This window comes from Xiphophorus maculatus, chromosome 7, assembly GCF_002775205.1.
Source record: "Xiphophorus maculatus strain JP 163 A chromosome 7, X_maculatus-5.0-male, whole genome shotgun sequence".
Classification (NCBI taxonomy): Eukaryota; Metazoa; Chordata; class Actinopteri; order Cyprinodontiformes; family Poeciliidae; genus Xiphophorus; species Xiphophorus maculatus.
Genome location: NC_036449.1, coordinates 25,630,831 through 25,658,543, shown reverse-complemented (window position 1 = coordinate 25,658,543; position 27,713 = coordinate 25,630,831). Strand labels below are relative to the sequence as shown.

Below are 27,713 nucleotides of genomic sequence, written 5' to 3'. Positions count from 1 at the left end.
AATAAAACCTTTACAAGAAATGTTCAAAATAACAGTCCTGTCCATCACCACTTCATTTGTGTTGACTTGAACAGTCAAAGCCTCTCATTAAGGCCGCTCTGACTAACAGGCTGCAGTGAACCTCCACTCCACTCTGTCGCAAATCATAAACAAGAGGCAAACATTTACTGCAATGTGATCGTTTATTTCACTCCACTACAAAATTATATAGTCATTTAAACTATGATACAATCTCAACATATACATTATGTACAGTTGAAAGGTAAACTGAGAGAATGTAACAAACAGTGTACAGTGAATGTAGTAATTATGAGTAATATGCAGGTCCCCACTTTATCGGTTTTCCCTTTGAGACGCTCTCTGACTAAAACTCCTGTCACAAAACGGTACTATAAAAACAAAGTCTGACCTGTTTGTGTAGTTTGACTGCTGAGTCTTCATCTAATAGCTGTTGTTGAATTGTTGAGTCTATAAAGCGTTTATGTAAATTTAGTGTTTCCTTTTCCTGAGCAGTAACAGAAAATGTGCCTTTAATACAGTCGCATGCTGTACGCTTAAATTTATAGGCATAAAAAGCTAAATCAGCATTATCCATTTGTTTTCTAGCTATACGAGTATTAGGCCATGGCATCAGTAAAAATGTTATAATTAGTTCATGTTCACAGCACAGTTGTCACAGATCTTTTCAGATAAATGGCCACATCGCCCATTTGGTAAACATGTCAAAATCCTGAAGTCCGTGGCATTATCTCACACTGAACCTTTTAGAAACATTCAACCAAACCAAATCCAGATTGGGGAAATTTATGAAGTGAAGAAAAAAATAAATAAATTATGGAATTATTATTCTCCTAAAGAGAATATTTATAATCAAACGCTTGGTCTCCTTCTGTAACATATCAGAGTAACTCAAAGTCTCAATCAAAAGCCGAACAAAGCACAGGGTTCCAGTTAAAGTTCCTGGCATGTTTAGCAAGCCTCACGTTTACTCTAGTAACAGTAGGACAGAGAAGTCTTTTTCCAAACTATTGGTTGGCATGTAGATTTTGACTAATGATTGTAATGGAAACTTTGTGACCCCAAAATGCCACCCTTTCCTGCAATTTACTCAAAAAAAGGCTGGAATTTCTCAAATTTCCAACATAAAATGTGACTCAATTATCTCAGTGGATTCAGCTGGATTTCATTTATTAGTCTAATCAGCATATTCAGGTAAGTGTTCACATTTTGCACAATTTAGGAGGTTTTTGTGTTGCGGAACCATTGGGTGACTGCTTAAATGCAAATTAAGCTTATATATTATGTTGATATTGCCTTTTCTTTCAGGACATACATCACAATGCAAGAACATTAATGCAACCATAATGAATCCACATATAGTCTAAAACTAAATATTTTTGTTAACAATATCAAGGACAGCCTAATTGTTTCATTTACATCTATTAGCATTGTACATTTTGCTCCTGTTATGGCCGTAACAGGAGCAAAATGTAATCCTTATAGTTTCGTTTTAAATTCATAAATCAGGTCTCTTCTGTGCTCACTGCTACATTCAATGTGTTTATTTACTAGAAGTGGCAAAGCCAGAATGTGCTAGTGTTCATTCATGACAGAAAGTGGAGTTTCTTTAGCTGCCACGTTTACAGAAAGCATCTTTTCCCCTTTACAGTTTAAAAAGAGAATATCAAAGTGCAGCAGTGCATCAAAAGTAGAAGAGAATGAAAATGTGACGGGAAAATGCTTTCTGAAAACCACGTCGATGGGATCTTAAGGGATGAGAGGACAGATGATCAGAGATAAAGATGCTAATGAACGTGAATTAGGCTAAAACTGTGTCAGTTTAATTAGACTAATAAAGATAAATGCTGAAAATAAAATGAAAGCTGATAAAGACCAGAAATCCTATGTGCAGTCAATTTCTTACTTACTGAAACAACAAAGATATTTTTCTGTATGGAGCTAGCGCGGCTATTATAAACCAATCCATACAAACCTCCAAGTTAGAAGCTGTCCACAGATCCGTTCAACAAAGGCACAATTTAAAACAACCTGGTGGATCCATTTGATTTAATTCTAAAAACCTCAGAAACAGAATCTGTGCCTCACAGTGCGGCTCTCTAGTCAAAACAGCTCATCTTTCAATGTTTAGAGTCTATTTTTTTCTATCCAGTTTAGTCACTCAGGTTCTGGCGGAAAAGTTGATCCCAGTTACCATCTTCTGGATCTTCTCCTCATTCTTCAGTATATTGGACTTCACAGCACAAATCTTATCCTGCTGGTCCTTGATAAGCTGGTCCAGCTCGACCAGCTCCGCGCTGAGAGGCTCCACGGCCCGGTCTGTTATCCTGAGGAGAGGAGAACAGTATTTACTGCAATCAATGGCTCATCTATAATAACCAGCAAATAAAAACAACAAGTTGTGGAAACTTATCAGTTCTGATCTGACTAGATTAAAGACAAAACCATAACATAAACAATGTCTTGGCAGCTGGACATGGAACCATGAAGAAATGAATATTTTTGAGCCATGTTTCTTTTGTTAAAGTATCCCACCTCCCTCTGCAGGACATTTTAACATGATGTCACACTGATATTTTAATAAAAACAAGAAAAGCATGAGTGTCTGCCTCAAGCCAACCTCTGCTCTTGTAGCAATGCCTGTGCGTGTTCCTTATTCTCCCGCCGCCAGCTTTGCAGCTCAGCCTGCATGGCGTCCACGTCCTCCTGGATGTAGTCCATGATCTTTCCAAGAGGTAAGGAACTCCGACACACCATCTGGATGGAGGAGCGAAGCCGGTCGATCTCCCTCATCACCAGTTCCCGATCTTTTTTACGAGCTGTTTCGGACACCAAGTTCTGAAAGTGAGGTTGGATGATATTTTGAGCATGGAAAAGGGATGATGAACTTACAGTCATAGCTAACACTGTTAGTGTAAATGACTGTATTTTTGGAAGCGCCACTGTTCAGGTTTGGAAAAAAAACAATGGAAAACGTGCATCATATCCTCCCACATCACAATTATGAACTACTTTGTGTTGGTCTGTCAGAAAATTCATTGAAATATGACAACATTAAAAAGGTTATGAACAATTTCTCAAGGAACTTTTTCCATTAGCACCTTCTCAGTGTGGGTTGACGGTGCTCTACTTAGAGTTTTTCACTGGTATTGGTTACATGGTACCAGTTCATTCTTTACAGGAGGGGTGTCAAACTAATTTTTATTTTGGGCCATATTAAGACCAGTTGTGCCAGAATTTATTGATAAAACCCATAGAACTGTTAAATTTTTTTAAAATATTGACAAGACAGTAGTGTAGTAAAAGGTTAGAAATACTCCCACCTGCAGGTAGGATTTAGCATTAAGTAAACCCAATATTTTTGAAAATACTTTGCAAAAACTTTGCAATAAACTCAGAATCATACATTAGGTCAAAATAGCATGCTAATTTGCTGATTTAGCGTGGATTTCTGATTTCCGACTGATGTAATTTGGGAGGTTTAGAGAAAAAAACAGCTTTGATTTGGATTTGGATTTGGACCACCCAACTATATGACAACCACTGGAGCTGCTACTCAGCTGCAATGGAAAACCACACAAATAGAATAGAATTGAGTTGAGACATGCTGCTAAGTGCCAGTGGAAAAGGGTAATATCAACTGGTAAACCAAGGACTTAGACAAGACTTATAGAAATGTCTTTTATAAGTTAGAATAACAACCTGTATATTCCACTCATTACATCAAACAGAAAACAAATACAATCATAAATGTTTGATTTCACCATAGCCAACCTGTCACGTCATACACTTCTTCAGGAAATTTAGTTGCCTTAAGCAGAGAAGTTTTAAAAGACCAATGAAGAAAATGTTTCTCTATGACATGGCTTAATAACACACAGTAGTTTATGTAGGCAGCTAAGAGAAGAGAGAAAAATTCCTTGTTCCTTTAGACCAAAACATAAAAGTCTCTTTGCCAGCACAGCCTCGAAGGCCAGAACCAGAACCAGAACCAGAACCAAAGTATGGTTGGATTTTGTGGTTTTGCAACTTCAAGGTCAAACTTATTAAGGAATTCTACCAAGCTAGCTGTATATATAAAGATCAAACATGCTGTTGGCCAATGGAGACAACTGGTTGTTGAAGGTTTCCAGTCCATGGCGTGCGGTGTATCCCAATTACACCCAGTTCCTTAATGGTGAGAAGGGGGGGAGGGAATACCCTTTTCACAGAGCAAACCTGAGGATGTTTGCTCAGCTGGACTTTGTAAGACCTGTAGGTGTGTATGTGATGTGAAAGCAATGCAAAGTTAAAGTCACACACACACACATGCACGTGCCCACCTACTTACAAACACCCACTGGAGCCTGAGATGAACACACATAACCCCCACCTGCAGTCTTGGTCTTGTTTATGTTTGTAACAGACTGTGGCAGTGGGGTTATTTTACTACAGTATTGAGTAACAACAGCTACACTTTATGCCTCCTTTCAAGTTCAACCAAGACCCTGAATTGTTTGGCTCCACACCTGTCTCCATTAGAGTGCAGAATTCAGACTGAAGCAGGGTGTAAACTAAGGTGCCAAAGATGTTGCTTGGGTCATAGCAGAGAAACAGAAATCCTTATCAAGCCATCTCTCTCCTCCTTAAACCAGAGAGCTTCAGTAACTAATCTGAGCGAGCCTCAGCAGACAGGACCACACTGCAGCATCAACATCAAACAACACTACTTCAGTCTCTTTAAGGAAGCACGTACAGGCTTCCGACGGCCTCACACTTTCAATGGGGTTCATGAGTATGAGGGCTGCAATGCCTGAGCCCAGTGGTCCCCCAGCAAGGTGGGTGGCTTTCCACTGGGCGCCGCGAACCCTGCAGCTACACAAACACTCTATGCCTCATTCGGTCTAGCTGTGGTTTTAGGTCTAGAGGGCCCCAGACGGGACCCGCGGCTTCAGTCTGTTTGGCGTTTCAACTCAACCCTCATCTCTGAACTCCCCCTCCTCTGAATCTCTGCTGGAAAATAAAAGACTTGGTGTGAAAACATAAGCTCTTGATCGTGCTCAGTGCGTCTTGGTAGATGTAAATCACAGCGCCATGTAAGTCTCTGTCAGGGTCTGTGAGACCGGTGCACCATGTTTTTTTTCTTTTTCTCACCAAGACTACAGATCAGTACTTAGATGTGGTGACGCAAGAGGAAAGCATGGTAAATTTTAGTGCTTAGGTAAAATTTACCATGGCCACCCAATGAATAAAAACAAAACAAAAATGGTAAAAATGAAGGATAATCTCAAGCTGAAATTATTTTTTGAAAGACTGAACCCCAAAAAGGTCATGATGAGATTGTTCTAACAAGGCACCCATGGCTTTTGGACGAGAAACAGCCCACAGTATGACAGATCCTCCACTGCACTGGAGATGGGAAATATCATATTGGAAAAAGTAAGAAAAAATATTTGATAAAAACTAGGCATGTACAAATGAAAATAAACTTTAACAACTGATTGTGTTCGCAAACACCCAAAACTACTTCTTCTGTGCAATGTCTGTAGTAATGCTGTTGTGGGCTATTTTTTCTCCTGCTTCCATGGCTTCATCAATAAATGCTGCACAGTTCTTCACTACTAGATGAATGTAGCATGGTAATATATTTTATTACTTGTTTTCTTTCTTGTAATGTGAGTATTACTGTTTTGTTTACAGTAAAGTGCCTCAGTCACCTTAATTAGATGTTATTAAGCACTATAAAAATAAATCAGTCAGTCAATTAGAGGTAAGCTTTATATTAGAGCAATATCTGTGCTTGAGACATTCTGACTGGATACAATTCAATTTATTTGTATAGCGTCAATTCACAACATGTCATCTCAAGGCACTTTTTAGCAAAATAATTCAATCAAATCATACATAAGTTTTAATTTATCCTACTTATCAAATAGTGCAGTCAAGTTCAATTTATTGTTCAAATTATTTAAAAAAAAAAAACTGTTTTCAATCTAAGGAAACACCAGCAGATTGAACTGAGAGATTGACTTTCAAAATTATTAGTATGGATCAGGATCAAGATTTTTTATCTAGGCTCATCTAGACAAACACACATTTTACTAATGTAAATGACTACTTCTCATGTCTTTCTAATTTTAAACAGTAGCTAGAATGTCTTCTGTCATATTTAAACTTCAAGGAAACAGGGCGCCATGGTCAGAAATACAGGTCAACTTAAAAAGCAAAACATGTCTATAAAAAATATTTCGGTTACATTAATTTTTTATGAGTTGTTAGTGATGCCAATAAGTGTGGCACCAGTTATCTAGAAACATTTTTTTTCCTCCACTGAATAAATGTGCCAAAACCAAGCTTGGATTATTCTGGAGCTTTCAGCGTGAGACGACAAGATTAGTTTATTTTAAACTTTTTTGTTTCTACGTCTTTTCCAGGGGAACTGTATAACACAAGATGTACAATTCAATAGGAAATTCCTCCTGTCATCACATGCCTAATTTGCTTCACGAGGAAATATGTCCTAAAAATGTGATTTATGGACTGCTTTTGGGGATTTTCTGGGAGAAAGAAAAACATTCTACAAAGACTCTTTGACAAGAAAAATGGCTTTCAAGCAGAGAAAAACGTTGACGTTACAGCAACCTTTTGGGTACCATTAACTGGGAAAACAAAAAAAAATTAGAGAAATTTAAACTGCACACAACCATTCATTTATGTTTTCTAATTATTGTAATTTAAAGTGAATTTATTATCACACTTTAGATGATAGGCAATTTTTAAAACACAACTCCCTGACACAAAACTTGTCTGAAGTCGTGCTCTTTAAAGGCACCAACATGGATGATAACATCTGTAATGGAACTCTCTCACAACAATCGTAGAACGGAGTGTTTTCATAAATAAGAAAGTCAAGGAAGAAAGTATTTGTTGGAAACTTAATGAAATGATAGAGTGTGTGCGGTGACTGCCACCTCATAGTAACGTTTTGAAATCGACATTACTTTAGAGCAGGTGAATCCTCAAGTAAAATACAGACTGGATTAAGTGGAGAAAATTGAGACTTACACAATCACTGAGTTGCAAGTTTTAGTGAGGAAGGTTCTCAAGCATGTTTGTGTACATGAGAGTGAGAATGTCGGTCAGAGCCAGAGGCAAAACTATAATGTTTGTCTGGAAGTTGATAGAATTCCACTGTGTTAAACTAAAGCTGCTGTCGCAAGTGGTTATTTACAACTGCGGTGATTTATACGCAACCTGGATACATTATAGTGATTTTAAGTCACTCTGTAGGAAGTCGGTTTGTCAGTTCTCCAAGCTACTGCTCTCAGATACATTTTTTTCTCGACTTTCTTCTCACCACAGGATAAATTGCTACATCAATCTTCACTTTAGGAACTCATATTTGAGCTGGAGATTTTGCTATCAATTCTTTCATTGGGTGGCCATTGGGCTCTGTACTGATGCCAGAGTTTGGCGTTCCCAATGCAGCATCATCACTCCTGGGTTCTCTTGGGTATAAAGATGATGACATGTCTCTTGAGTTTAACCCAAGTACAAGGATGGAAAAACAATGGAAAAGCAATAAAGTTTACAAATGAAGAGCATGTCACAATAGTAAGTACAGACAGTTTAAGATCATCACAGCTGATGAAGGAAGTGCAAACCACGCGGTATAATTTCAGGAGCAAGTAGGAGCATCTTATTTTTGCTGCTAGTGTAGTTTTGAGTTAAAGAGTTTTTATCCTGAAGAAAATTATTTTGAAAGGATCTCAGAGTGTTGTTTATGTGCCATGTTTTCATTAAAAAAAAAGCTAACTGGATAATAAAAATAGCTCGAAGTCAGTGAAGTGAGGAAAGGAGCACTGAGGTTACAGGATGTTGTTCTAAGGTCACAGTTGCCCCCTGGGGAGACAATGAAGATCAACCTTTTGACATCTGGGGTGAACAAGGAATCTCTTAACAAATCCCAAACTATGAAGCACTCAAACAAGAGAAACTATCTAAAGAAACAAAAAGTAAAAAAAAATATCAAGAGATTTGAAGTAGGTTTTCCTATAGCAGAAAACAATTCTTCCAGCAAGTCAATATAGCCCCTCAAAAATCCAATACCACTGGGTCTTTTCCTTATGGTTCCACATAAAAAACCTGGATGTTTATGAAGACACAGAGGTCTGCAGAGAGGGGTATTTATTTTCTTGACAATCCAGCAGAAAGTATCCTGGCCCTTCTCCTCTGTGACTCTCACTCAACAGCCATCCATTTGAATGCCACACCGTTTATTTATACATTATAGACCTTCATCAAGGCTAATTTGATGGGGTGAAAAACCGGTGGAGAGAGGCAATTAAAAAGAAAAAAGAAGAATACAAAAAAATTCCAATGAAAACGCAGCTGTAGCAAAAGGGAAACTGTGTCAAAATAAAAGGAGAACTATCTTGGAATAATATACAAGGCTGCTGAGGGGTTGTGATGAGGGTCAACCCATAAATATACAGAATATCCTCCAGCTACCCATACAGTGAAGGAGCAAGAGGAAAATGTAACCAGGCAACTGTTTAAACCTAAGGGATTTTCTAATGACACAAATGGAAAAAATAAAATAAAGACCCAGATTTGGTTAGACATACACATGTTCTGTAAACATCAGCATTTTAGAAATAAATCATTTAAATCAAAGAGAAAAGGGGAAGCTCAGAGTTTACATTTTTGTGTTTCACTGTGATTACAATATAAAAAAGGAAAGGCAGAGGTCCATTAGGCTGACCTCTATGCTTTTTCATGTCAGGAAGGAAGTCATTATAGTTCTTTATACAGCTGACGAAGCAAGGCCAGCAGCGGCTGAGGGATGGACTAAACAACCGGCTCCTATAAATGGATGTACCTGCAGAAAGCTGGACCTTCAGACCAGGCACAACACTATGAATCCAAGGCCTGAAGGCACCAAAAATTGAGGAAATTAGGATAATCTTCAGAAAGCTGTGCTCATGTTACTCAAAGAGCTGCTTTGTCTGTATGAGTTTGAACTTACAATTGAGCTCGTGAGCTGCACATAAACAACATTTAATGCACACAACTTTTCAGTCCTGAGTCCATAAATTTCCGATGAGCAGTTTCAGTTTACCGCTGGCTACGCTTCGCTGGCTTCAGCTGCGAGTTACGAGTGATGTTGTCTGAGGTCGCTGTTAGGAAGAAATAGATCAGCGGCCTTTCTGCATGAGTGACAGCTCAAAACACTTCATCCATCACAGCCAGGGTGGTCAGCTAGGATGGGATGCAGGGCATCATGCTCCAGTGAAGGGGACCACCCAACTCAGACAGCATACACCGCCTCACACCGCGGAGCTCAGACCAAACTGTAAGCTTCAAACGCTTTTATACTCCAAATATTGATGAAAGAGCACTTTCTCTGGCGTACAGAGGGTAATCTATAAACAGTGCTAGCAATAATACAATAGGCCTTCATTAACATAAAAAATTTTGTTAGCAATTTTTTTTTTTTTTTACAAAATCCCACCATACACCACAATTACTGGAACTCTTAAATCCTAAAAATAACTGAAGTTTTTTATATTTTTTAAAATGAAGCCTAGGCGCAAATTCAAACTGGAAGACTCTTTTATCCCCACCGGGACCCGTTAATTGAAGCGACCTGCCCACAATCGTCGACCTATCAACGCCGGACCAAGCCACGTCACGTCCAATCATCGACCAAGTCCCAGCTGATAAGGACCTTCATCCATGGTGTCTTTCGCTCTCCAGCCGAGCTCAACCCACCACCACCCCTTCTCCTCCAGTCGCCCGGTCCTGAGGCCCGCACCCTTCTTCAACCTCCACCACCAGTGCCGGGCCCTGGGGGGATGACGTTCCTAACAGCATCGGGGATGCTCATCTGAAGCCTATCGCTAACGCTGCGATAACTGTTATCCCCAGCCGGGGCCCGAGCGCCAAAGACTTTAAATTCTGTTTGTCAATAAACTCTTCTAATTGTCTTCTCATCTCCGTCTGAGTCTCTCCAGATTGAAATTATATTTCATATTTATATTTAATATTTCAAAAATCACTACAGGTTAGACTAATTTGGCTGTTTAAAAATGGAAAAACATGAACAGTCATGGTGTGAAAACTAAAGGAGCCCAATGCATTTTCTTATCAAGGTAATTGTTGCTATTGCTGGTACTTGCCAGCAGATAATCGCAAATTACTGTTTAACCACCTAAAGTCACCATAACATATAAAATATCTGTCATGTTTTCCCTCATGTTGTTGCTACATTACTGTCTGCCATTTTTCTGCTAGTTTTCCCTCATATTGGTAAAAAGAGAGATATTTTTGTTTTTTTAATTTTGGTATACGACCTTCTGTTAGTGGTTATTGGTATGTTAACCTAATTTTTTATTGTGTGAAAGTTTATTTTCAATTTACTGTCCAGGAAAATTTGTTGTGGCATGACTTTGTTGTGTCTCCAATAAATTTCACACACCTGTGCCAGGTGGTCTGTGATTACTTGCACTGTTGCTGTGCTCACTTATGATTCTGACAAAGATGCATACAGGGTTGAAACACTAATCTTCCTAGAATTTGCACAATGCGGCTGAAGCTCAATTACGTTTTGCTTGCATCGGCTTCATATATTTCTGTTACTCTATAAAGAGCAGAATGACAGAAAGACATAATCTTCTGTCCAATAACCACTTGAAAACTAAAATGTAGAATGTTTATTCTATATTTCTGGCTTCCATCACGTTCACACTGTCAAGAAAGGAAAATCATTGGTTGTGAGAATAAATCTGTTCTTTGTGGTCATTAAATGTGATGGGCGCAGCAACCACAAATGTATCTCTCTTGCAAACTACAACGGATATCAAGCAGTGTCAGACATGTTCTGGGAAAATGTCTTGCGGTGTTACAGCTGCTGTATTGTTCCCTTTTGAGCAGCCCTGTCTGCTTCCACAGCTGTCTGCTTTCCCTCTCAGCCTTGCAGCTTCAGAGAAAAAAGTCACTCTTAATAACTGTAGAAATAGAATTTTTTAAATGTAAACCTTTTAAAGAATACTCTATTGTAAAAATATTTCTGTTTGTAATGGAAAAATCAGCATAGGATTTCCACAATTTTCCATAAATACAGACATTTTTAGGAGGGGAAGACTCTTTTCCCGAAAGTTTAATGTCTATTTTTGAAACCTAAAAAATAGAAATAAAATGGTGACTTATGAAATAAAAACTAAGAATGAAATTTAAATAAAAAATTCATTATGAGTCTTTCTTAAAATCTTTGCAGTTCAAAAAAGAATTTCCAGAAAAGGGGGAAACTAAAAAATATAATATATAAGTTTAATATTTTTATACAATTTTCTTTTTAATTGCATTTATTTTCATCTCAATATGGTGATATTGCTACTCAAGAGTATCATACAGGGAGAATCTATAAATACGATGTGACACAGATCAAGAGCCTTTATACATATCAACCATCTGTGTAGGAGCAATATCAAGAAGAGGCGTTTTCACTCTAATATAACAGACAAACGTGGAGTTTGATCAATGCTATTGGAGCTTTGGGTTTGAGTCACATAAGTCTTAGATCAAGCTTTTTAACAAAACTTAAGTAGAAACGCACTGTTTAGTAGGGTAGAGGATCTATGATGCTGTGGGCATGGTCCAGCAGATTGAAAATTAAAATGAATTAACATAGAAATGTTTCACCAGAACAAAACTTTTGAGTTGAACAAAAGAAATAAGGAAGAACATAGGATCTAGAGAGATTATGTAACAAGAAACATTCAAAGATCTTTCTTTGTTATTATAATGTGTGATTTTCTTCCTTATATGTAACCAAATTAAAGTTTGAATTTTCCAGCTGTTTCATTGTGAGACTATCCTGTGGCATTAAATTTAGTCGAAGGCTTTCTACACATCTTTACTAGGTCTGTAAATAACTGGTTCAAGCAAAAGACAAAATTTAGCTACATGGACTTAGAATCCATTAGGATTTAAAAAAAAAAATAAAAAATGCTCTAAAATCTTTCTCCCATGCTTTACGATGCTTCCTAATTGAGCAGAGAACCTTGCTAAGCTGAATAATTTTAAATAGCAGAAATGTTGCAAACAACTCATTTTTGTTCCAGACATCTAGATGTGTGGATCAATAGTGTGTGTGGTCTGCAAGGGGCCATGGCTGCTAGCCTGGTTATTAGCCCTTCACCTTCACTGAAGGGGAACATTTTTGTGGTTTAGAGGCACCGCAATTACACCTCCACCTCCTCACTCCATTTGTTTACATCTTTCTTTTGATAAAAGCCAGTGTTGCACCAGGGCCTGTGGTTAAAATAGTGTTCCCAGGGAACAAAGTTCCCAGAAAGAAACGGCTCACAGGACTCGTCCAGACAGAACTAGGCTAATACTGCCCTCTAGTGGAAATCTGAAAAATGTAATGTTTGAAATACCAACCTGCTCTTTAGACTTTGATGAGGACGGAGTCAGCTCGTAGTCCTTCTTTGTTTCAAGGATCTTTTTCACGAGTCCGCCTGCATTAGAGGACAAAATTCAGCTTCAAAAAGCAAAAGGTTTGTAATTCTTCAAGAGCTGAAGAAGTTAAATCACTTACCATGTTTTTCATCAGCATCGAGTTCATGTGCAGCTTCCTGTCACAAACAAATATTGATGATCATTTCTGGACTTTAACTTCATAATCACACCGATGAATGATAATGTCACCCACTCTGACTGTTTTAGGAGAATCTGGATGTGGGGTGACGGCCTCCATCACTAGGAACTGTTCGTCTTCATCCTCCTCATCGTCTGACTTTCTCTTCCCGTCCAATATAATGGAAGCTGCGGGCTTGGCACTCGACAGCCTTAAAAACAAGAGTCGTACTGAGAACTGGCTTAGATCAGTGCAATAAGTTCAGTCTAAATTATTTTGCTAAAAAGTTTTCAAACTGGACAAAAGTCAAGGACAGTACAAGCCAAACAAACCTTGCATTTTGCAAAAAAGATTCACATGCCTTGTACTTCTCACATTTCTTATGTGACAACCACAAACTTTCATGTGTTTTATTGAGATTGTATACAACAGACAAAGCAAAAGTAGTGGATAAATGTAAATTGTCTTTTTTTTCCCCCACAAGGAAACTTCCAGAAAACAACAAAACCTCTGAAACACCAAATTCCTTTAAAAAAAACTTTAGAGTTGCCTTCGATTAGTAACAAGTGAAACATTGATCATCATATCTGATGTGTGTTTGATTGATGATTTTGATAATGGCATTTGACAACGTGTAATGTTTATTGCTTGTTTCATAATTGATGACGGTTTAATGTTTTTATGATGTAAAGCACTTTGAATTGCCTTGTTGATGAAATGTACTATATAAATAAGATTGACTTAATCGTCAGAATAATCAATTACAAAAATAATTAGTTGCACCCCTGTTTTCTAGTGACTGATACAGCTAGATAAATACTACAAATGACTTGCAGGTGTATGTTCAGCAGAATAATTTTTTTTTTAAAAGCGTTGGGAGTTTTTTTGAATGTGAAAAAGATTCAAGTGGTGCGCATGCTTTTACAAGGCACCATAATGGGACAAACATTCAGTAATTGGAACGATGAGGTCACCTCTCAGCTGGGGTCCCGTCAGAGCTGCTCTCTTGTCTCCTGACTCGAGGAGGTGCAGGGCGGGCACTGCTCGGCCGAGCAACTCGCCTGTGGGATGAAAACCGCAAACAAAGTATTTAAAAAACACCAACAGCAGGTTTTCTTTTTATGAGCTGTTATTTTCACAGCTTATTTTGAGCACAACAACACGGAAACGTGTGTGAGATCTGCCAGATGTCAGAAGGATCCAGACATCAGGAGGATGACGGCTCTGCCCGCCAACAGTCAGAATATTAATAACAGTTGCGGTTTTACAGCAGCTAAACAGGCCAATCATTAGTAATTAGTCAGGCAAAGGAAGAGGACTTCCAAAGTTTTCAACCTGTAAAGTAAGAACTGGAAAAATCTGGATGGAAATGTTCTATTGCTCATATCAATGCAACAATAAGACGAATGACTACATTTAGACTTTGGAACTTAAAGGGTAAAGCAAAGTCCATTGGTTAATGTTGCAGATCCAGTAAATATTGACTGTACACACCTAACAGTCTTGTCTGGCACAGAGGATTCTTCAGAGTCTCCGTTCTCCTGAGGGATGGCTCTCTGGACTAACTGAACGTCTCCATCTGTGAGTGGACAAAGAAAAGAAGGGATTCAATTTGGACAGAAAAGAGAGACCAAACCCTTGATTAGAATCCTTAAAACCACAACTCTAACAAAGTCTTACTAATTTAATGATGCCATTTAATTCCTTCTAAAACTCTGCAAATTTTTAAATGTATCACCTTGTAGACTACCAGGGGTCTACAGGAGTTGAACTCTTGATTCACTGCTAGATTTCTACATTTGTAGAAACACTTGTAGGGAGGTTACAGCAAAAAAAAAAAAAAACAAGACTTAAACCTGGTGGAGAAATTTTTGAGGAGTTGGCTATTTTCCCTGCACAGAAGCTTTACACATCTTTCAGCTTTTTATTATTGAGCTTTTCCATGTATAAACAAGAAAAAAAGCAACAACCCTCCCAACAGCATTAAGATTATCAATAAGCTCTTATATATAATTGAGAGCTTATGATAAATACATTATTTTTTTGTAATGTTTGGCTATTATTGTTTCACTCAACAGTGAAATTAAGACTACAATAAGGATGAGGGCGTGTTCCTCATGTTACAGTTTTGCCACTTTATCGACAGACTTGACGTACTCAAAGTGGGAGGACAAGATTTATCTGACCACACCCACCAACTCTCATTCAGGTTAATCAAAGTGAAAAAAGGGAAAAATATAAGACAAGATCAAACATAGTGATAATATAGAGCATTCTTTAAATTTTTGGCCACTTTCCACATTATGAATACAAAATATTGAAACACAATACCAGTTAATGAGATTCATGTACCTTTAACAGGTTAAACTACTTTTCACTGCAGACTGTCTGGTTTCTGTTTGCTTTGTAAACTCTATTACCCCCCGTTCTACTACACACCCTGCCCAGTTTGGTTCTGGACAGGTACGTTGGACCAGTAAACGCCCAGGCAGCGTGACTTTGTGTTTAACGCTTTGCTTTACAAATAAAACCTGACTGACTTGCTCAGTATGTTGGCAAAGAAAAGGCAGTAATTATCATAGCTGCTAGGATTTCCTTGAAGATGAGGAGATATCATCAAGTTTGACTTCTTCGGTTTACTGAACAGGAGAGATGCGAGTCGGTGCAATCTGGCAAAACTAATTATAACCCTGGAGCTTTTTTCACCCTTTGTCACATTTCACCCAAAACTTCAGAGCATTATATTGGAATTTTATGTGATTTAAACCAGCAAAGTAGATCATAAATGTGAAGTAGAAGAAAATAAATGTTGTTTTTTTTAGATGTTATATTTTTAAAAATCTGAAAATCGTGGTTGCATTTATATTTAGCCCCTTTCATTATGGTATTCTGAAGAAAACACATCAGTGCAACCACATACTTCATAAGTTTATATTTAGTAAACTAGAAAAACAAAATTTCTGAAGAAATTTAGCCGGGGCCTGCCAAGGCGCGCCCGTCGGGCTTGGGCCCGGCGTCGTCACGCCACAAATCGGCGTCGACGCCAAAGAACGCCGCAACGTAACCAGTGGCACGCGGAGAACCACAAGAACGTTAAGCGAGGCGGACGTGCACCATTCAGTACGATTTAAAATGTTGTCAAGGCTTTTATTTTGGAAGTTTTGTTAAACTTCATTTCAAAGGGCCAAACTAATCCCATGCGTAATAGTCCTTGGGTTAAAATAGTTATATAATGCTCAAAACACAAGTAGCTGATGTAAAAATATTCAAGGCTTTTATTTTGAAATTTTCAGTATGCTCCATTTTAAAGTTCCGAACTAATCCCATGTGTAACAGTGCTTTGGATGAAAAAGTCATATACGGCCAAAAAAAGCAATTACGTCATGTAAAATATTCAAGGCTTTTATTTTGAAATTTTCAGTATGCTTAATTTTAAAGTTCCAAACTAATCCCATGTGTAACAGTGCTTTGGATGAAAAAGTCACATAAAGCCACAAACAGCAATTACGTCATGTAAAAATATTCAAGGCTTTTATTTTAAAATTTTCAGTATGCTTCATTTCAAAGGGCCAAACTAATCCCATGTGTAACAGTGCTTTGGATGAAAAAGTCAAATAAAGCCAAAAAGAGCAATTACATGATGTAAAAATATTCAAGGCTTTTATTTTGAAATTTTCAGTATGTTTCATTTTAAAGTTCCGAACTAATCCCATGTGTAACAGTGCTTTGGATGAAAAAGTCATACAAAGCCAAAAACAGCAATTACATGATGTAAAAATATTCAAGGCTTTTATTTTGAAATTATTATTATGCTCCATTTTAAAGTTCCAAACTAATACCATGTGTAACAGTGCTTTGGATGAAAAAGTCAAATAAAGCCAAAAAGAGCAATTATGTCATGTAAAAATATTCAAGGCTTTTATTTTGAAATTTTTGTTAAGCCTCATTTTAAAGGGCCAAACTAATACCATGTGTAACAGTGCTTTGGATGAAAAAGTCAAATAAAGCCAAAAAAGAGCAATTACGTCATGTAAAAATATTCAGGGCTTTTATTGTGAAATTTTCAATATGCTTAATTTTAAAGTGTAAAACTAATCCCATGTGTAACAGTTACTGAGTTAAATCAGTTATATACAGCCCAAAGCAGCAAGTAGTTGTAAAGGCCAGTTCTCAGTCCTGATCTGTTTCAACTGAGGATAGATAGAACTACAGCGATGCGTATTCGTAGTCCAAATCAGCAGCCAATAGCCTCTTGAGTTCCGTTGCTATGGCAAATAATGGTCTCAGCAGGTGTGAGCTCTGAGCTGTGAGCTCTCAAACACACAAGTGTGTTTGAGCAAACACACTTTACTGAAAAAAAGCATTGGAAACAAATCCTTCTTGTTCGGGAACCGTAATACATATTCGAAAAGCGTTTTAAGCGTATGACAGTTCAATGTGTCTTCTGCGATAGTCCCGAGATTCATATCTGTACCTCACTCAGAGCATTTACAGTGATGAGAGAAAGAAATGTTGTGCCCAGATATGAACCGAGATGGGCTGTCACTCTAATTTGAAGAAAAATGAGAAACTTTGGGTCGCTTAGAGGCAAATTGTGGACAAACCGTAACTGGTATCGACGAGCCGTCTTCACTTTCGAAGAGATCACAGACGTATCTACAAAATGAAATTTGAATGGCATTTCTAGGTGAATTTGTGACGACACAGAAAATCCTCAAAAATAGGGTATTTCTAGGATTTTTCCCATTGACTTATAATGGGTTTTTTTTCGTAGTTTTTTGCGAATTATGTCGCCACGTTAAGCCCAAATCCCACCAAAAGTAATAGCTGGAATGGCGTGAATTTTCTGCACGTTTTGATACCTCATTTGTAGGTGTGCACCCAGCAGTATGAGCTGCATTAACGGTTACGGAAGAAAAATAAAGAAGAAAGAAAATTTCGGAAGAAATTTAGCCGGGGCCTGCCAAGGCGCGCCCGTGGGGTTCGGGCCCGGCGTCGTCACGCCACAAATCGGCATCGACGCCAAAGAACGCCGCAACGTAATCAATGGCACGCGGAGAACCGCAAGAACGTTAAGCGAGGCGGACGTGCACCATTCAGTACGATTTAAAATTTTTGTCAAGGCTTTTATTTTGGAAGTTTTGTTAAACTTCATTTTAAAGTTCCGAACTAATACCATGTGTAACAGTGCTTTGGATGAAAAAGTCATACAAAGCCAAAAACAGCAATTGCATGATGTAAAAATATTCAAGGCTTTTATTCTGAAATTTTCAGTATGCTCCATTTTAAAGTTCCGAACGAATCCCATGTGTAACAGTGCTTTGGATAAAAAAGTCACATAAAGCCAAAAAGCGCAATTACCTGATGTAAAAATATGCAAGGCTTTTATTTTGAAATTATTATTATGCTCCATTTTAAAGTTCCGAACTAATCCCATGTGTAACAGTGCTTTGGATGAAAAAGTCACATAAAGCCAAAAAGCGCAATTACCTGATGTAAAAATATTCAAGGCTTTTATTTTGAAATTATTATTATGCTCCATTTTAAAGTTCCGAACAAATCCCATGTGTAACAGTGCTTTGGATGAAAAAGTCATATACGGCCAAAAAGAGCAATTACATGACGTAAAAATATTCAAGGCTTTTATTTTGAAATTTTCAGTATGCTTCATTTCAGAGGGCCAAACTATTCCATTGTGTAACAGTGCTTTGGATAAAAAAGTCACATAAAGCCAAAAAGCGCAATTACCTGATGTAAAAATATTCAAGGCTTTTATTTTGAAATTATTATTATGCTCCATTTTAAAGTTCCGAACTAATCCCATGTGTAACATTGCTTTGGATGAAAAAGTCAAATAAAGCTCAAAAGAGCAATTACATGATGTAAAAATATTCAAGGCTTTTATTTTGAAATTTTTGTTAAGCTTCATTTTAAAGTTCAAAACTAATCCCATGTGTAACAGTGCTTTGGATGAAAACGTCATATACGGCCAAAAAAAGCAATTACATTATGTAAAAATATTCAAGGCTTTTATTTTGAAATTATTATTATGCTCCATTTTAAAGTTCCGAACTAATCCCATGTGTAACATTGCTTTGGATGAAAAAGTCATATACGGCCAAAAAGAGCAATTACGTCATGTAAAATATTCAAGGCTTTTATTTTGAAATTTTCAATATGCTTAATTTTAAATTTCCAAACTAATCCCATGTGTAACAGTGCTTTGGATGGAAAAGTCAAATAAAGCCAAAAAGAGCAATTACGTCATGTAAAAATATTCAGGGCTTTTATTTTGAAATTTTCAATATGCTTAATTTTAAAGTTCCAAACTAATCCCATGTGTAACAGTTACTGAGTTAAATCAGTTATATACAGCCCATAGCAGCAAGTAGTTCTAAAGGCCAGTTCTCAGTCCTGATCTGTTTCAACTGAGGATAGATAGAACTACAGCGATGCGTATTTGTAGTCCAAATCAGCAGCCAATAGCCTCTTGAGATCCGTTGCTATGTTAAATAAGTTTCACACCAAGGTGTGAAGTGTTAGTGAAACAGCCTGAGAGCCTCAGAAAATCCTGTCGCATGACTTTGCTCTGAAGCACCGTGACAGAAAACCGTACGGTCTAGATAAATTTCGAAAACATTTTACCGGAGCAGACAGGCGTATCAATGTGAGGACCGATTTTGATACTAATCGTGCGATATTTGTGGGCGTGATGGCGATTTCAAAAATGATTTGGGCTGAAAAAGTTGTCTTGATCTCTCACTCTAATCAGCGAGAGAAGCACTCTAACTTTAGGAAAAATGAGAAACTTTGGGTCGCTTAGAGACAAATTGTGGACAAACCGTAACTGGTATCGACGAGCCGTCTTCACTTTCGAAGAGATCACAGACGTATCTACAAAATGAAATTTGAATGGCATTTCTAGGTGAATTTGTGACGACACAGAAAATCCTCAAAAATAGGGTATTTCTAGGATTTTTCCCATTGACTTATAATGGGTTTTTTTTCGTAGTTTTTTGCGAATTATGTCGCCACGTTAACCCCAAATCCCACCAAAAATAATAGCTCCAATGGCGTGAATTTTCTGCACATTTTGATACCTCATTTGTAGGTGTGCACCCAGCGGTATGAGCCGCATTAACGGTGACGGAAGAAAAATAAAGAAGAAACTTAAAGAGACGCTTCTCTCCGACAATAGTAATAGGTTCCTGCCATTGCTTTGCATGGCAGGCCCCAATAAAGAAACACTTTCTCCGACAATAACAATAGGTTCCTGCCATTGCTTTGCATGGCAGGCCCCAATAAACACATTTGTTCAGTAAAGGTTTTAGAGGTCTATCAAAAAATATTAAACAGCATCATGAAGACCAGAGAAATCAGCAAACACTGTGGAGAAGTTTAAAGCTGAAATGAAACAGTTTAGATCAAACCATGTTCATCAACATTGCTGCTGTAATTTCATTGAAAACTGGCTCTAGCAAGTATTAACTTAGTGGGGCTAAATAAAAAAGCATTCCATATTTTTTAAGGGTTGTATGTACTTTTCCTTCAGCTTCCCAACTATGAGATAATATGTGTTGGTTTATCTAAAACACACACACATCAAAAAATTTTTACAGATTCAAAAGGTATAGTCACTTTTATGAGGAACTTACACCAATTCCAATTAAGTTGGAATTGGTTTAAGTGCTTTTGTGTCTGTTTCACAGATACAAAACATTATTCTTTAATGATGAGAAGGAAGTCCATGTTATCGAGAAAACACTTACCTCCTTCACTGTCAGACTCATCTGCTGCAAGGAACAAATGAAAAGTCATAACATACCAAGGTATCTCTTTTAGTAGATAACAGAGACATAATTAGCATAACGTGGGTCTTCAAATCATTCATAGAAAAACATGTTTGCAGAATCCCTTTATTCATTTCCATTCAATAACATTATGTATTATGGATTTTGCCAACAGATAAGTAACCCAATGTAACTCTATACAATCCCATAGAGTTTAGATTGATTAAAATAAGTTATATGTGCGTATTTGGAATAAAGCTCTCAAAGCCTTTACCGCTTTCAACTTTGGGTTTCTGCCTCTGACCTTTGGCAGACGAGGGCCGGGGTATCCTAGCTGGATTACCTAACTGTAAAACAAGAAAAAAAAGAAAACATCTGTTTTTTTATAGAATTCTGATAAAGCATGTTATGTGACTTCTTTTCTAAATTACTCTGCTCTACTTCTACAAAGCATCTTTATGTTCCTACCTGGTTTTCTACTACATCTGTGGGCTGAACAAAGAGCACAGTAATATGGCTTTAGTTGAATCATACACACAAAACCATCATGTTAATCTGTTAAAATGAAAGCTGCTACAGCACTGAGCACAAACGGCAAAAAAACTATCTGAAAGCCCCAAAGAAAAACCTAATATAATAGCACATTAAAAAAAGAAAACTAGCTAAAAAAAAAAAACTAGCCAAAAGCCGTGCAACAAACACATTCATGTCTGTAAACATTGTTACCTCTTCAACTGGTTTTAGATCCTTAAAAACAGAAGTGATGAGAGGTTTATCACCTTTTTGAATTAATGAAGTTGAATTATTTTTCCAAAATGTAAACATGAAAAGTGAGCAATCTACCATAAAAGGAGAGAACTTACTGCTGGCACAGTTTTGGCTGCTTTCTGCTGAGGTTTCTCTGACACTCTGGCCTGATGGTAAACACACACACACACGCGGAGCACGTGAGCTACTGAATTTATTTGCTCAATTGAAAATTTGCTTAAGTATGGCTGCCAAACCTTGTCATTTTCTCTTTCCCCACTTCTGTTTTTTTCATTCCAGTCCTTGCTTCGATCTCCTTCCCTCTCTCGGTCTTTGTCTCTTCGTTTGTCTTGGCTTCTGTCTCTGTGAGAATCCCTCTCCCTGGTCTTTTCCTTGTCTCTGTCTCGATCTCTCTCCCTGACCCGTCCTTTGTCTCGCTCTCGTTCCTGCTCTCGGCTCTTGTCTTGGTGGTCCTTCTCACTGCGGTGATGCCTCTCTGTGCGCTCATGGTCATGGTGGTCTTCTTTGTCTCTCTGCCGGCTTTCTTGCTCTTTGCCCTGGTTCGGATCCTTATGCTCCCGGCTGCCACTTCGCTCTATCTTTTTCTTTTCCTGAAAATTGAAGGCATCAGAAAACAATGCTAAATGTGCTTCAGATAAATTATTGTAATATCTGGGTAGGATGGTGAGCACTGAATACATTTTTTAAAAATATTTTAACAGGGAGGGGACTCACTTCCTTATCCGGCTGCCGTTCCTTTCCATCCCTGTTTTCCTTGCCCTGAGATCTGGAGGTGCTCCCTTTGGTCTTTAAGTCCACTTTTTCTCCTGCAAGAACTCGCTTCACTGCTTCATCACTGGACAACTGTAAAGCAAAAGGGAACTCACTTAAGTAAGGTGTACATGAAAAAATGGTTAATGAGGGAGAATAATTCCTAACATTGTTGGTTGTTCCTACGCATTTAAAAATTAAATCAGGGATCAAAAAAATTGTATAATGCCACAGAAGGTAATAGTTTTACTTTTTAACTTAAGGCTAACTAATTTATTAGTCTAATTAATTAACTAATTAACTAATTAATTAGTTAGCCCTACTAAGTTAGTTGGGCTAACTAATTTATTAGAAGCTTGTTGTTGCTAGGTAACAAAGTAAAGTAGCATTTTTTGGCCACAATAAATGCAAAAATTTAATAAATGTAGAAAAACCAACAAACTTCAAAGCGCAACGGTAAAAAATGTCAAAAACGTATAAAATCAGAAGAAATAGTTGCATGTCAGTGTACAGATAATTTGGAGTAAAAAAAAAGAAGACATGAAATACCTTAATCTAAATTTTTTTTAAATCTATATTATTTAAAAATCACAGTAAACACATTGTTTCACCTGATTCTCAAATTCCTCTCACACAGCTGTTGTTGAACCATGGGTTAGCAGGTCACATCACACACACAGACAGGGAGTAGCAGAGATGAATAAACTTTCCTTTCACTGCTTTTTCACAATGAACCTCACCAGAACTGCTCCACTGAGACTCCAGGATTCATTAAATCAAATCCTAAAATAACCAAACTCCACAATAATTTGTGGTGCGGTGAACTTTTGTTTGTTTCTACAATTACATCCACAATTTCTAGATTATAGGACCTTACATAGAGTTATAAAACATAACCAATGTTAAAGCTATGAATTGAAGCACCTCAGCCAGACTAAGTTACACCATATTTCATTTTAGTAAAATTAGCATTGTTAATAGATATTTTCAGTGGCCCATTTGGTACAGTTGATCAAAACAGATTAATTGATAAACTGAAAAAACTCAGATTAATACAACATGTCTTATGTATTTATGCTGATTTCTGTGTGTTTGTTTTTTGCGTGTGTTTAATAATGTCAGCGTTTAGCATTCAACTAGACCTCAAGAAGCTAAAAACTAGCAAAGCATGCTAGATACCTGAATGTTTATGATTTATTAGCTGTTTATTTGTTTCAAATTTACATCTTGCATACAGTTTCCTTCATTCCTACATTTTAATGTTATTATTTCTTTATTTTTTTTACCCCTCCAGGGGGTCTTCTGTGGGCTCTAGTGTCCCTTATATGAAAGTAGGCTGACGTCCAGGAGTCGAACCCATGACAGCTGCGTCGAGGACTCAAGGTCTCCAAACATGGGTCCCCTACGCCACCACGGCACGCCCTAATGTTATTATTTTAATGTATTTCCCATCTTTTATGTAGTTTCTCTTGATTATTGCATAAGCTCTAAAAAAGAACCGACCTGAAACACCAAGAATTGTTTACATCCACATTAAAGATCAGCTATCCTCGGGGCATCAGCTCTTCTGTTTAACACCGTCTCCAGGGTTCAATTAAGTTATTTTACCGTACTCCCTCAGCTAGTTTGACTGTATTCTCAAACAGTGAAAAATAAAACCCACATTTTTAAAATGGTGATTCAATAACAACGTCCAGCTCATTAGTAGACGAACAATGAAACTGAACACATTTGAGTGATTTCCCAGAAAGACATACCTTGTTGAGGCAGCACTTTGCGATGGCCTGAAGCAACTCGTTGGTTTTCTCAGGCTCATGACCAGCAACAATTCGTGCTGGCTTTGCTGCCAGAGGTTCACCAGACACCAACATCACAACATCTATTGCTTTCTGAAGATAGGCCATTTTAGAGTCCTTATCCTACAACACAACAAAACATGACCAAAAAACATTATCGGACATTAATTAGAAAGCTTATGTTATTATTATTGCACCTGTTCAGCAACAGCAGTGAGTTGCTTATTATCATCAGGCTTCCCAAAGCTTTAAAAACTGAACTAATATCCGATCAAAATGTTTCTATGGATAAAAAAAATCTTTTAATAAGATGCCAAAAACCGATCAGATGAATGGAGCAGAGCTTAACAGCGCTCCGGACACTGTTTTCCTACGCTTGTCTACTTTATATCACTGCTTTCAATAATGCTTTAACAATAAATACATATTAGACACATTGTTATAACTGTAATAATCAGTAAAATTGTCTTGTTTTTTTTAAATGAAGATGTCTAGGTCATGTTATACTTATTCTGATTTTAAAAAATGTGTGACTATCAACTGGATTGACCCAAAATGTAAATGTTTGGTTGTAAAACTAGCTTCATTTCTGACTAACCTAAAAAAGTACTTAGAACAAATGTGCATGAAGAATTATTGAAAACTTTGAATATAAAAAAATAAAGAATGGCATTTTAATAAATTGCTCAATAAATGTGATTCCTGGTAAAGTTTAGAACAACCAACACAACAGCATTAATTTAAGGTAAGGTGAGAAGCTGGTGCAGCCTCTACGCATCCTTTCCTAATCAAGGATCAACTTGCAAATGGCAGACCTGAGTTCTGACACCTCGATAAACACTCTGCGCTTCACTGCCAGGCTTCTCACTCGTGTTTGGTTACTCAACACAGAGACAGATCGGTGAAACAGCAGGAGAATCTCAAACGTCCAAGCTTGCTCAACAAAACATTAAGTTAGCACATAAACCGGCTCAAACTACATAAGCGCATGATAAAATCGAATACTATATATTAGAAGTAGCTGAAGAGTAACAGAAAAACAGCCAAGGACAACCAGCTTACCTTGACACTATCTGACTTCATCTCATTTTCTTCATACAGGCCTTTCATAAAACCAGTGGTCCTGATAACCTGGAAGTTGGAAGAACAAAAAAGCTCAGATCATTTTATAACTGAGAACATTTAGAGACTTTTATCCAAAACATCTTTTTGTCCATCAATCAACATGTTCAGAGGAGAGACTATGATTAAGTCAGTAGAAGGATGGTGAGGTTGGAGTCTCAGTGGAGGAGGCTGAGAGGAAGACCAAAAATTTGATTTATGGATGTGGTAAAATATAAAGTCCGTTGACATGAGGGTGGAGAACGCAGACAATAGAACTAAATGGAGACTAATGATTCACTGTAGCGACCCAAAAGGGAATTAGAATCAACTGGTTTTTGGTCCCAAACATGTTTCTCAACACTGACCTTTTTATTTGTAGCAGTGAAAGCAACCTGACCATGTTCTGCCACAAAACGGTTCAGAAATAGGCAAAAAAACATTTCAGTGGAATAACTGTTAAATTAGAGAAAATGATATAGAGCTACTAAAACACCATAGTGACATTGGCTGACTGACGGAGTTCCTCTATTGCACTTGGGACAAAAGAAAACAAATCTAAAGCACTTTGACCCAGGTAGCCTGTATCTCACAAGTGGATGAAGAAGAACAAATTCCTCCTACAGTGAATGGTTGCTAAAAGTATTAATAATACAACAATATATCAATATAGATTTGAGTGAGAACAATAATTAAAATAAAAATGCAATGTAAAAAAATCATGCCTCTAAAATGGAATCGGGTCTAGGATACCCTGCCAATCAAAGTAAATGAAGCACTTACAGGAATGTTGACCTTAATCTAATATGCATGAACCTACAGTGAAATATAACACTATGTTACAGGTGATGATTGAGAGGAATGTCTCACCTCAAGAATGCAACTGACTTGGTTATGTATGACACTTCATGTTAAAGAGGACTGTTCTTAGTTTAGCCCCTATTAAGTGCAGTCTAAATTTAAGCATTTAAGTTGAGACGATGTATGTCATGATACACTCTCCATTCTGTATAAACAGTACTAAAAGCATCTGTCACTTTGAGCCCAAAAGTAAAACTAGCTTTAAGATGTGCGGTCTAAAAGATACTAAAATCTTGTGGCGCTTGTTAACTGATCCTGGTCTTTAACTTACGAAATAATAGCCAAGCAGATGTAGTCACTAAGCATCTTGGATTGGACAATGATAATAGAAGTGTGTAAATTAAAAATGGCATTGGGAAATGGCAACGTATTTCTCAATGTTTGCCTTGTTTTATAACTTATCCCTGTCTGCTGTCCTTGCTCTCCATGATGCCGTTTGTTCACTAACATTCCCTCTCAATCTTATTCAATTTAAAAATTCTTTATTCATCCCAAAGGGACACTAAATATTATTACTCATATCATCAAAGCAGCTTTAAAGAGTCATTGTAGATGGTGAGGCTGTGGGCAGGACGGATTTGCTGTAGAAGTCAGACTTGCAACCAATGTAGAGGCCTCTGACTGAAAGCTGTGACTGTCATAACTGTCATGACATTTCTTTCAATTTGTACATTTTGAAATGTACAATTGAATGACAATAAAATCTGTCTATGTCTAACAGCTCAATTTCCAGGCAGCAGAGACGATACTCCAAAGTAAAATGTCCTGAATGACACCATCAGTTGTTGGCAAGCACTGCTAATCCATCTCATTTGCTTCTGCAATTCCCTGTTAAATCTCTTAAGAACAAAATGTCCTTTTACTTGACATTCTTAAGTCAAATCTTCTATTGCAACGTTTCATGCGATTCAGGCAGCTCAACGTAAATCTGCATTACCCAACAGTCCAGCTGTAATAAGCTGCAGAGCATCAGGGTTGCCACCGTGACATGGGTAAACAGCCCAGACTACTTTAGCTGACTTATTACTGAGACTGCCATACTCAGTGTTAGAGTAGCAGTTATCCATCTGCGGACTAAGTAGTTTATCCTTGCCAGGGTCCAGGTGTGGGTAACGTCGCTAAACGGAGAGCTAAAGCAACAAGCAGATGACTCCACGGAGAACTTAACAGTTAAATGTTTCTAAATAAACGTTAGCAACTTGGCTTTTCGTGCTACAACTGATATCTACCAGAGCGCTATCGCTGTTTAATGCAGGCTAACTGTTACGTTTAACTTATTATTAGCCACCGAATAAGCTGTTTCTCTGTGAATTCGAATAAGACCCGTTAGCTAAAGATGCCGTGGTCGCCTCATTCAGCTGTGAACATGTCTTCGCCGTTAGAGGCTCACCTCGCTGAAGATGTCGTGAAGGTACCGAAACGGCGGCCTGCAAAGCAGTTTTTTCCGTCAGCGGGGGTTTCTTTATCACTTTCCCCAGCGTGTCCTGAGTCTTTTTCACCACCGCCGCGTTCATGGCAGCGGTGGAAAGCGTACTTCCAGCAACGAGTTTGAGGCAAAAACTAATCCGGACAAAAATACTTCGCGGCGGAGGCTCCTTGGCCCGGTTGCTATGTCAATATACAGAAATCCCACAGTGCATCGCTACTATGAAAAGTGCGCATGCGTAAAGCGCTTAAGCTCGCAATGTATTCTATTGCTATGGCAACAGCTAACAGCTAGCTAACAAGGTTTTAGTGATGACCAAAATGTTATGCAGCGGCACAAATGTTGGGTTTTATCGCATTTTTGCGGCTGCAGGTTTGGTGGGGATTATTCACATCAATTTTAGACTACTATACAAAAAGACCAGATGCATATTAACTCACTGTAAAACATTTTATTAAACTAAACTATTTTTCTTAACATTTTTATGCTTATAGCCTGGAAAAAAATATTTGCACATCTTTTTTTTCAGTAAAGTCATATCACAAAAAACTGTGCCAGAAAAAAAGATGCATCCATTATAG

At 37.6% G+C, this 27,713-nt stretch overlaps 1 protein-coding gene across 1 annotated transcript; it reads right to left on the bottom strand.

Moving 5' to 3' along the window:
- Positions 1-163: 163 nt before the first annotated feature.
- LOC102238038 (TRAF3-interacting protein 1) lies at positions 164-27,345 on the bottom strand. Its single transcript, XM_023336400.1, is given in 18 exon segments — positions 164-2,345; positions 2,639-2,856; positions 12,445-12,521; positions 12,602-12,638; positions 12,716-12,851; positions 13,615-13,701; positions 14,135-14,219; positions 20,410-20,433; positions 20,705-20,777; positions 20,899-20,922; positions 21,157-21,177; positions 21,294-21,344; positions 21,435-21,788; positions 21,913-22,041; positions 23,706-23,867; positions 24,807-24,875; positions 27,097-27,147; positions 27,149-27,345. Coding segments are annotated over 18 exon segments (1,836 nt in total). The 5' UTR covers positions 27,221-27,345; the 3' UTR covers positions 164-2,179.
- Between the last annotated feature and the right edge of the window lie 368 nt (positions 27,346-27,713).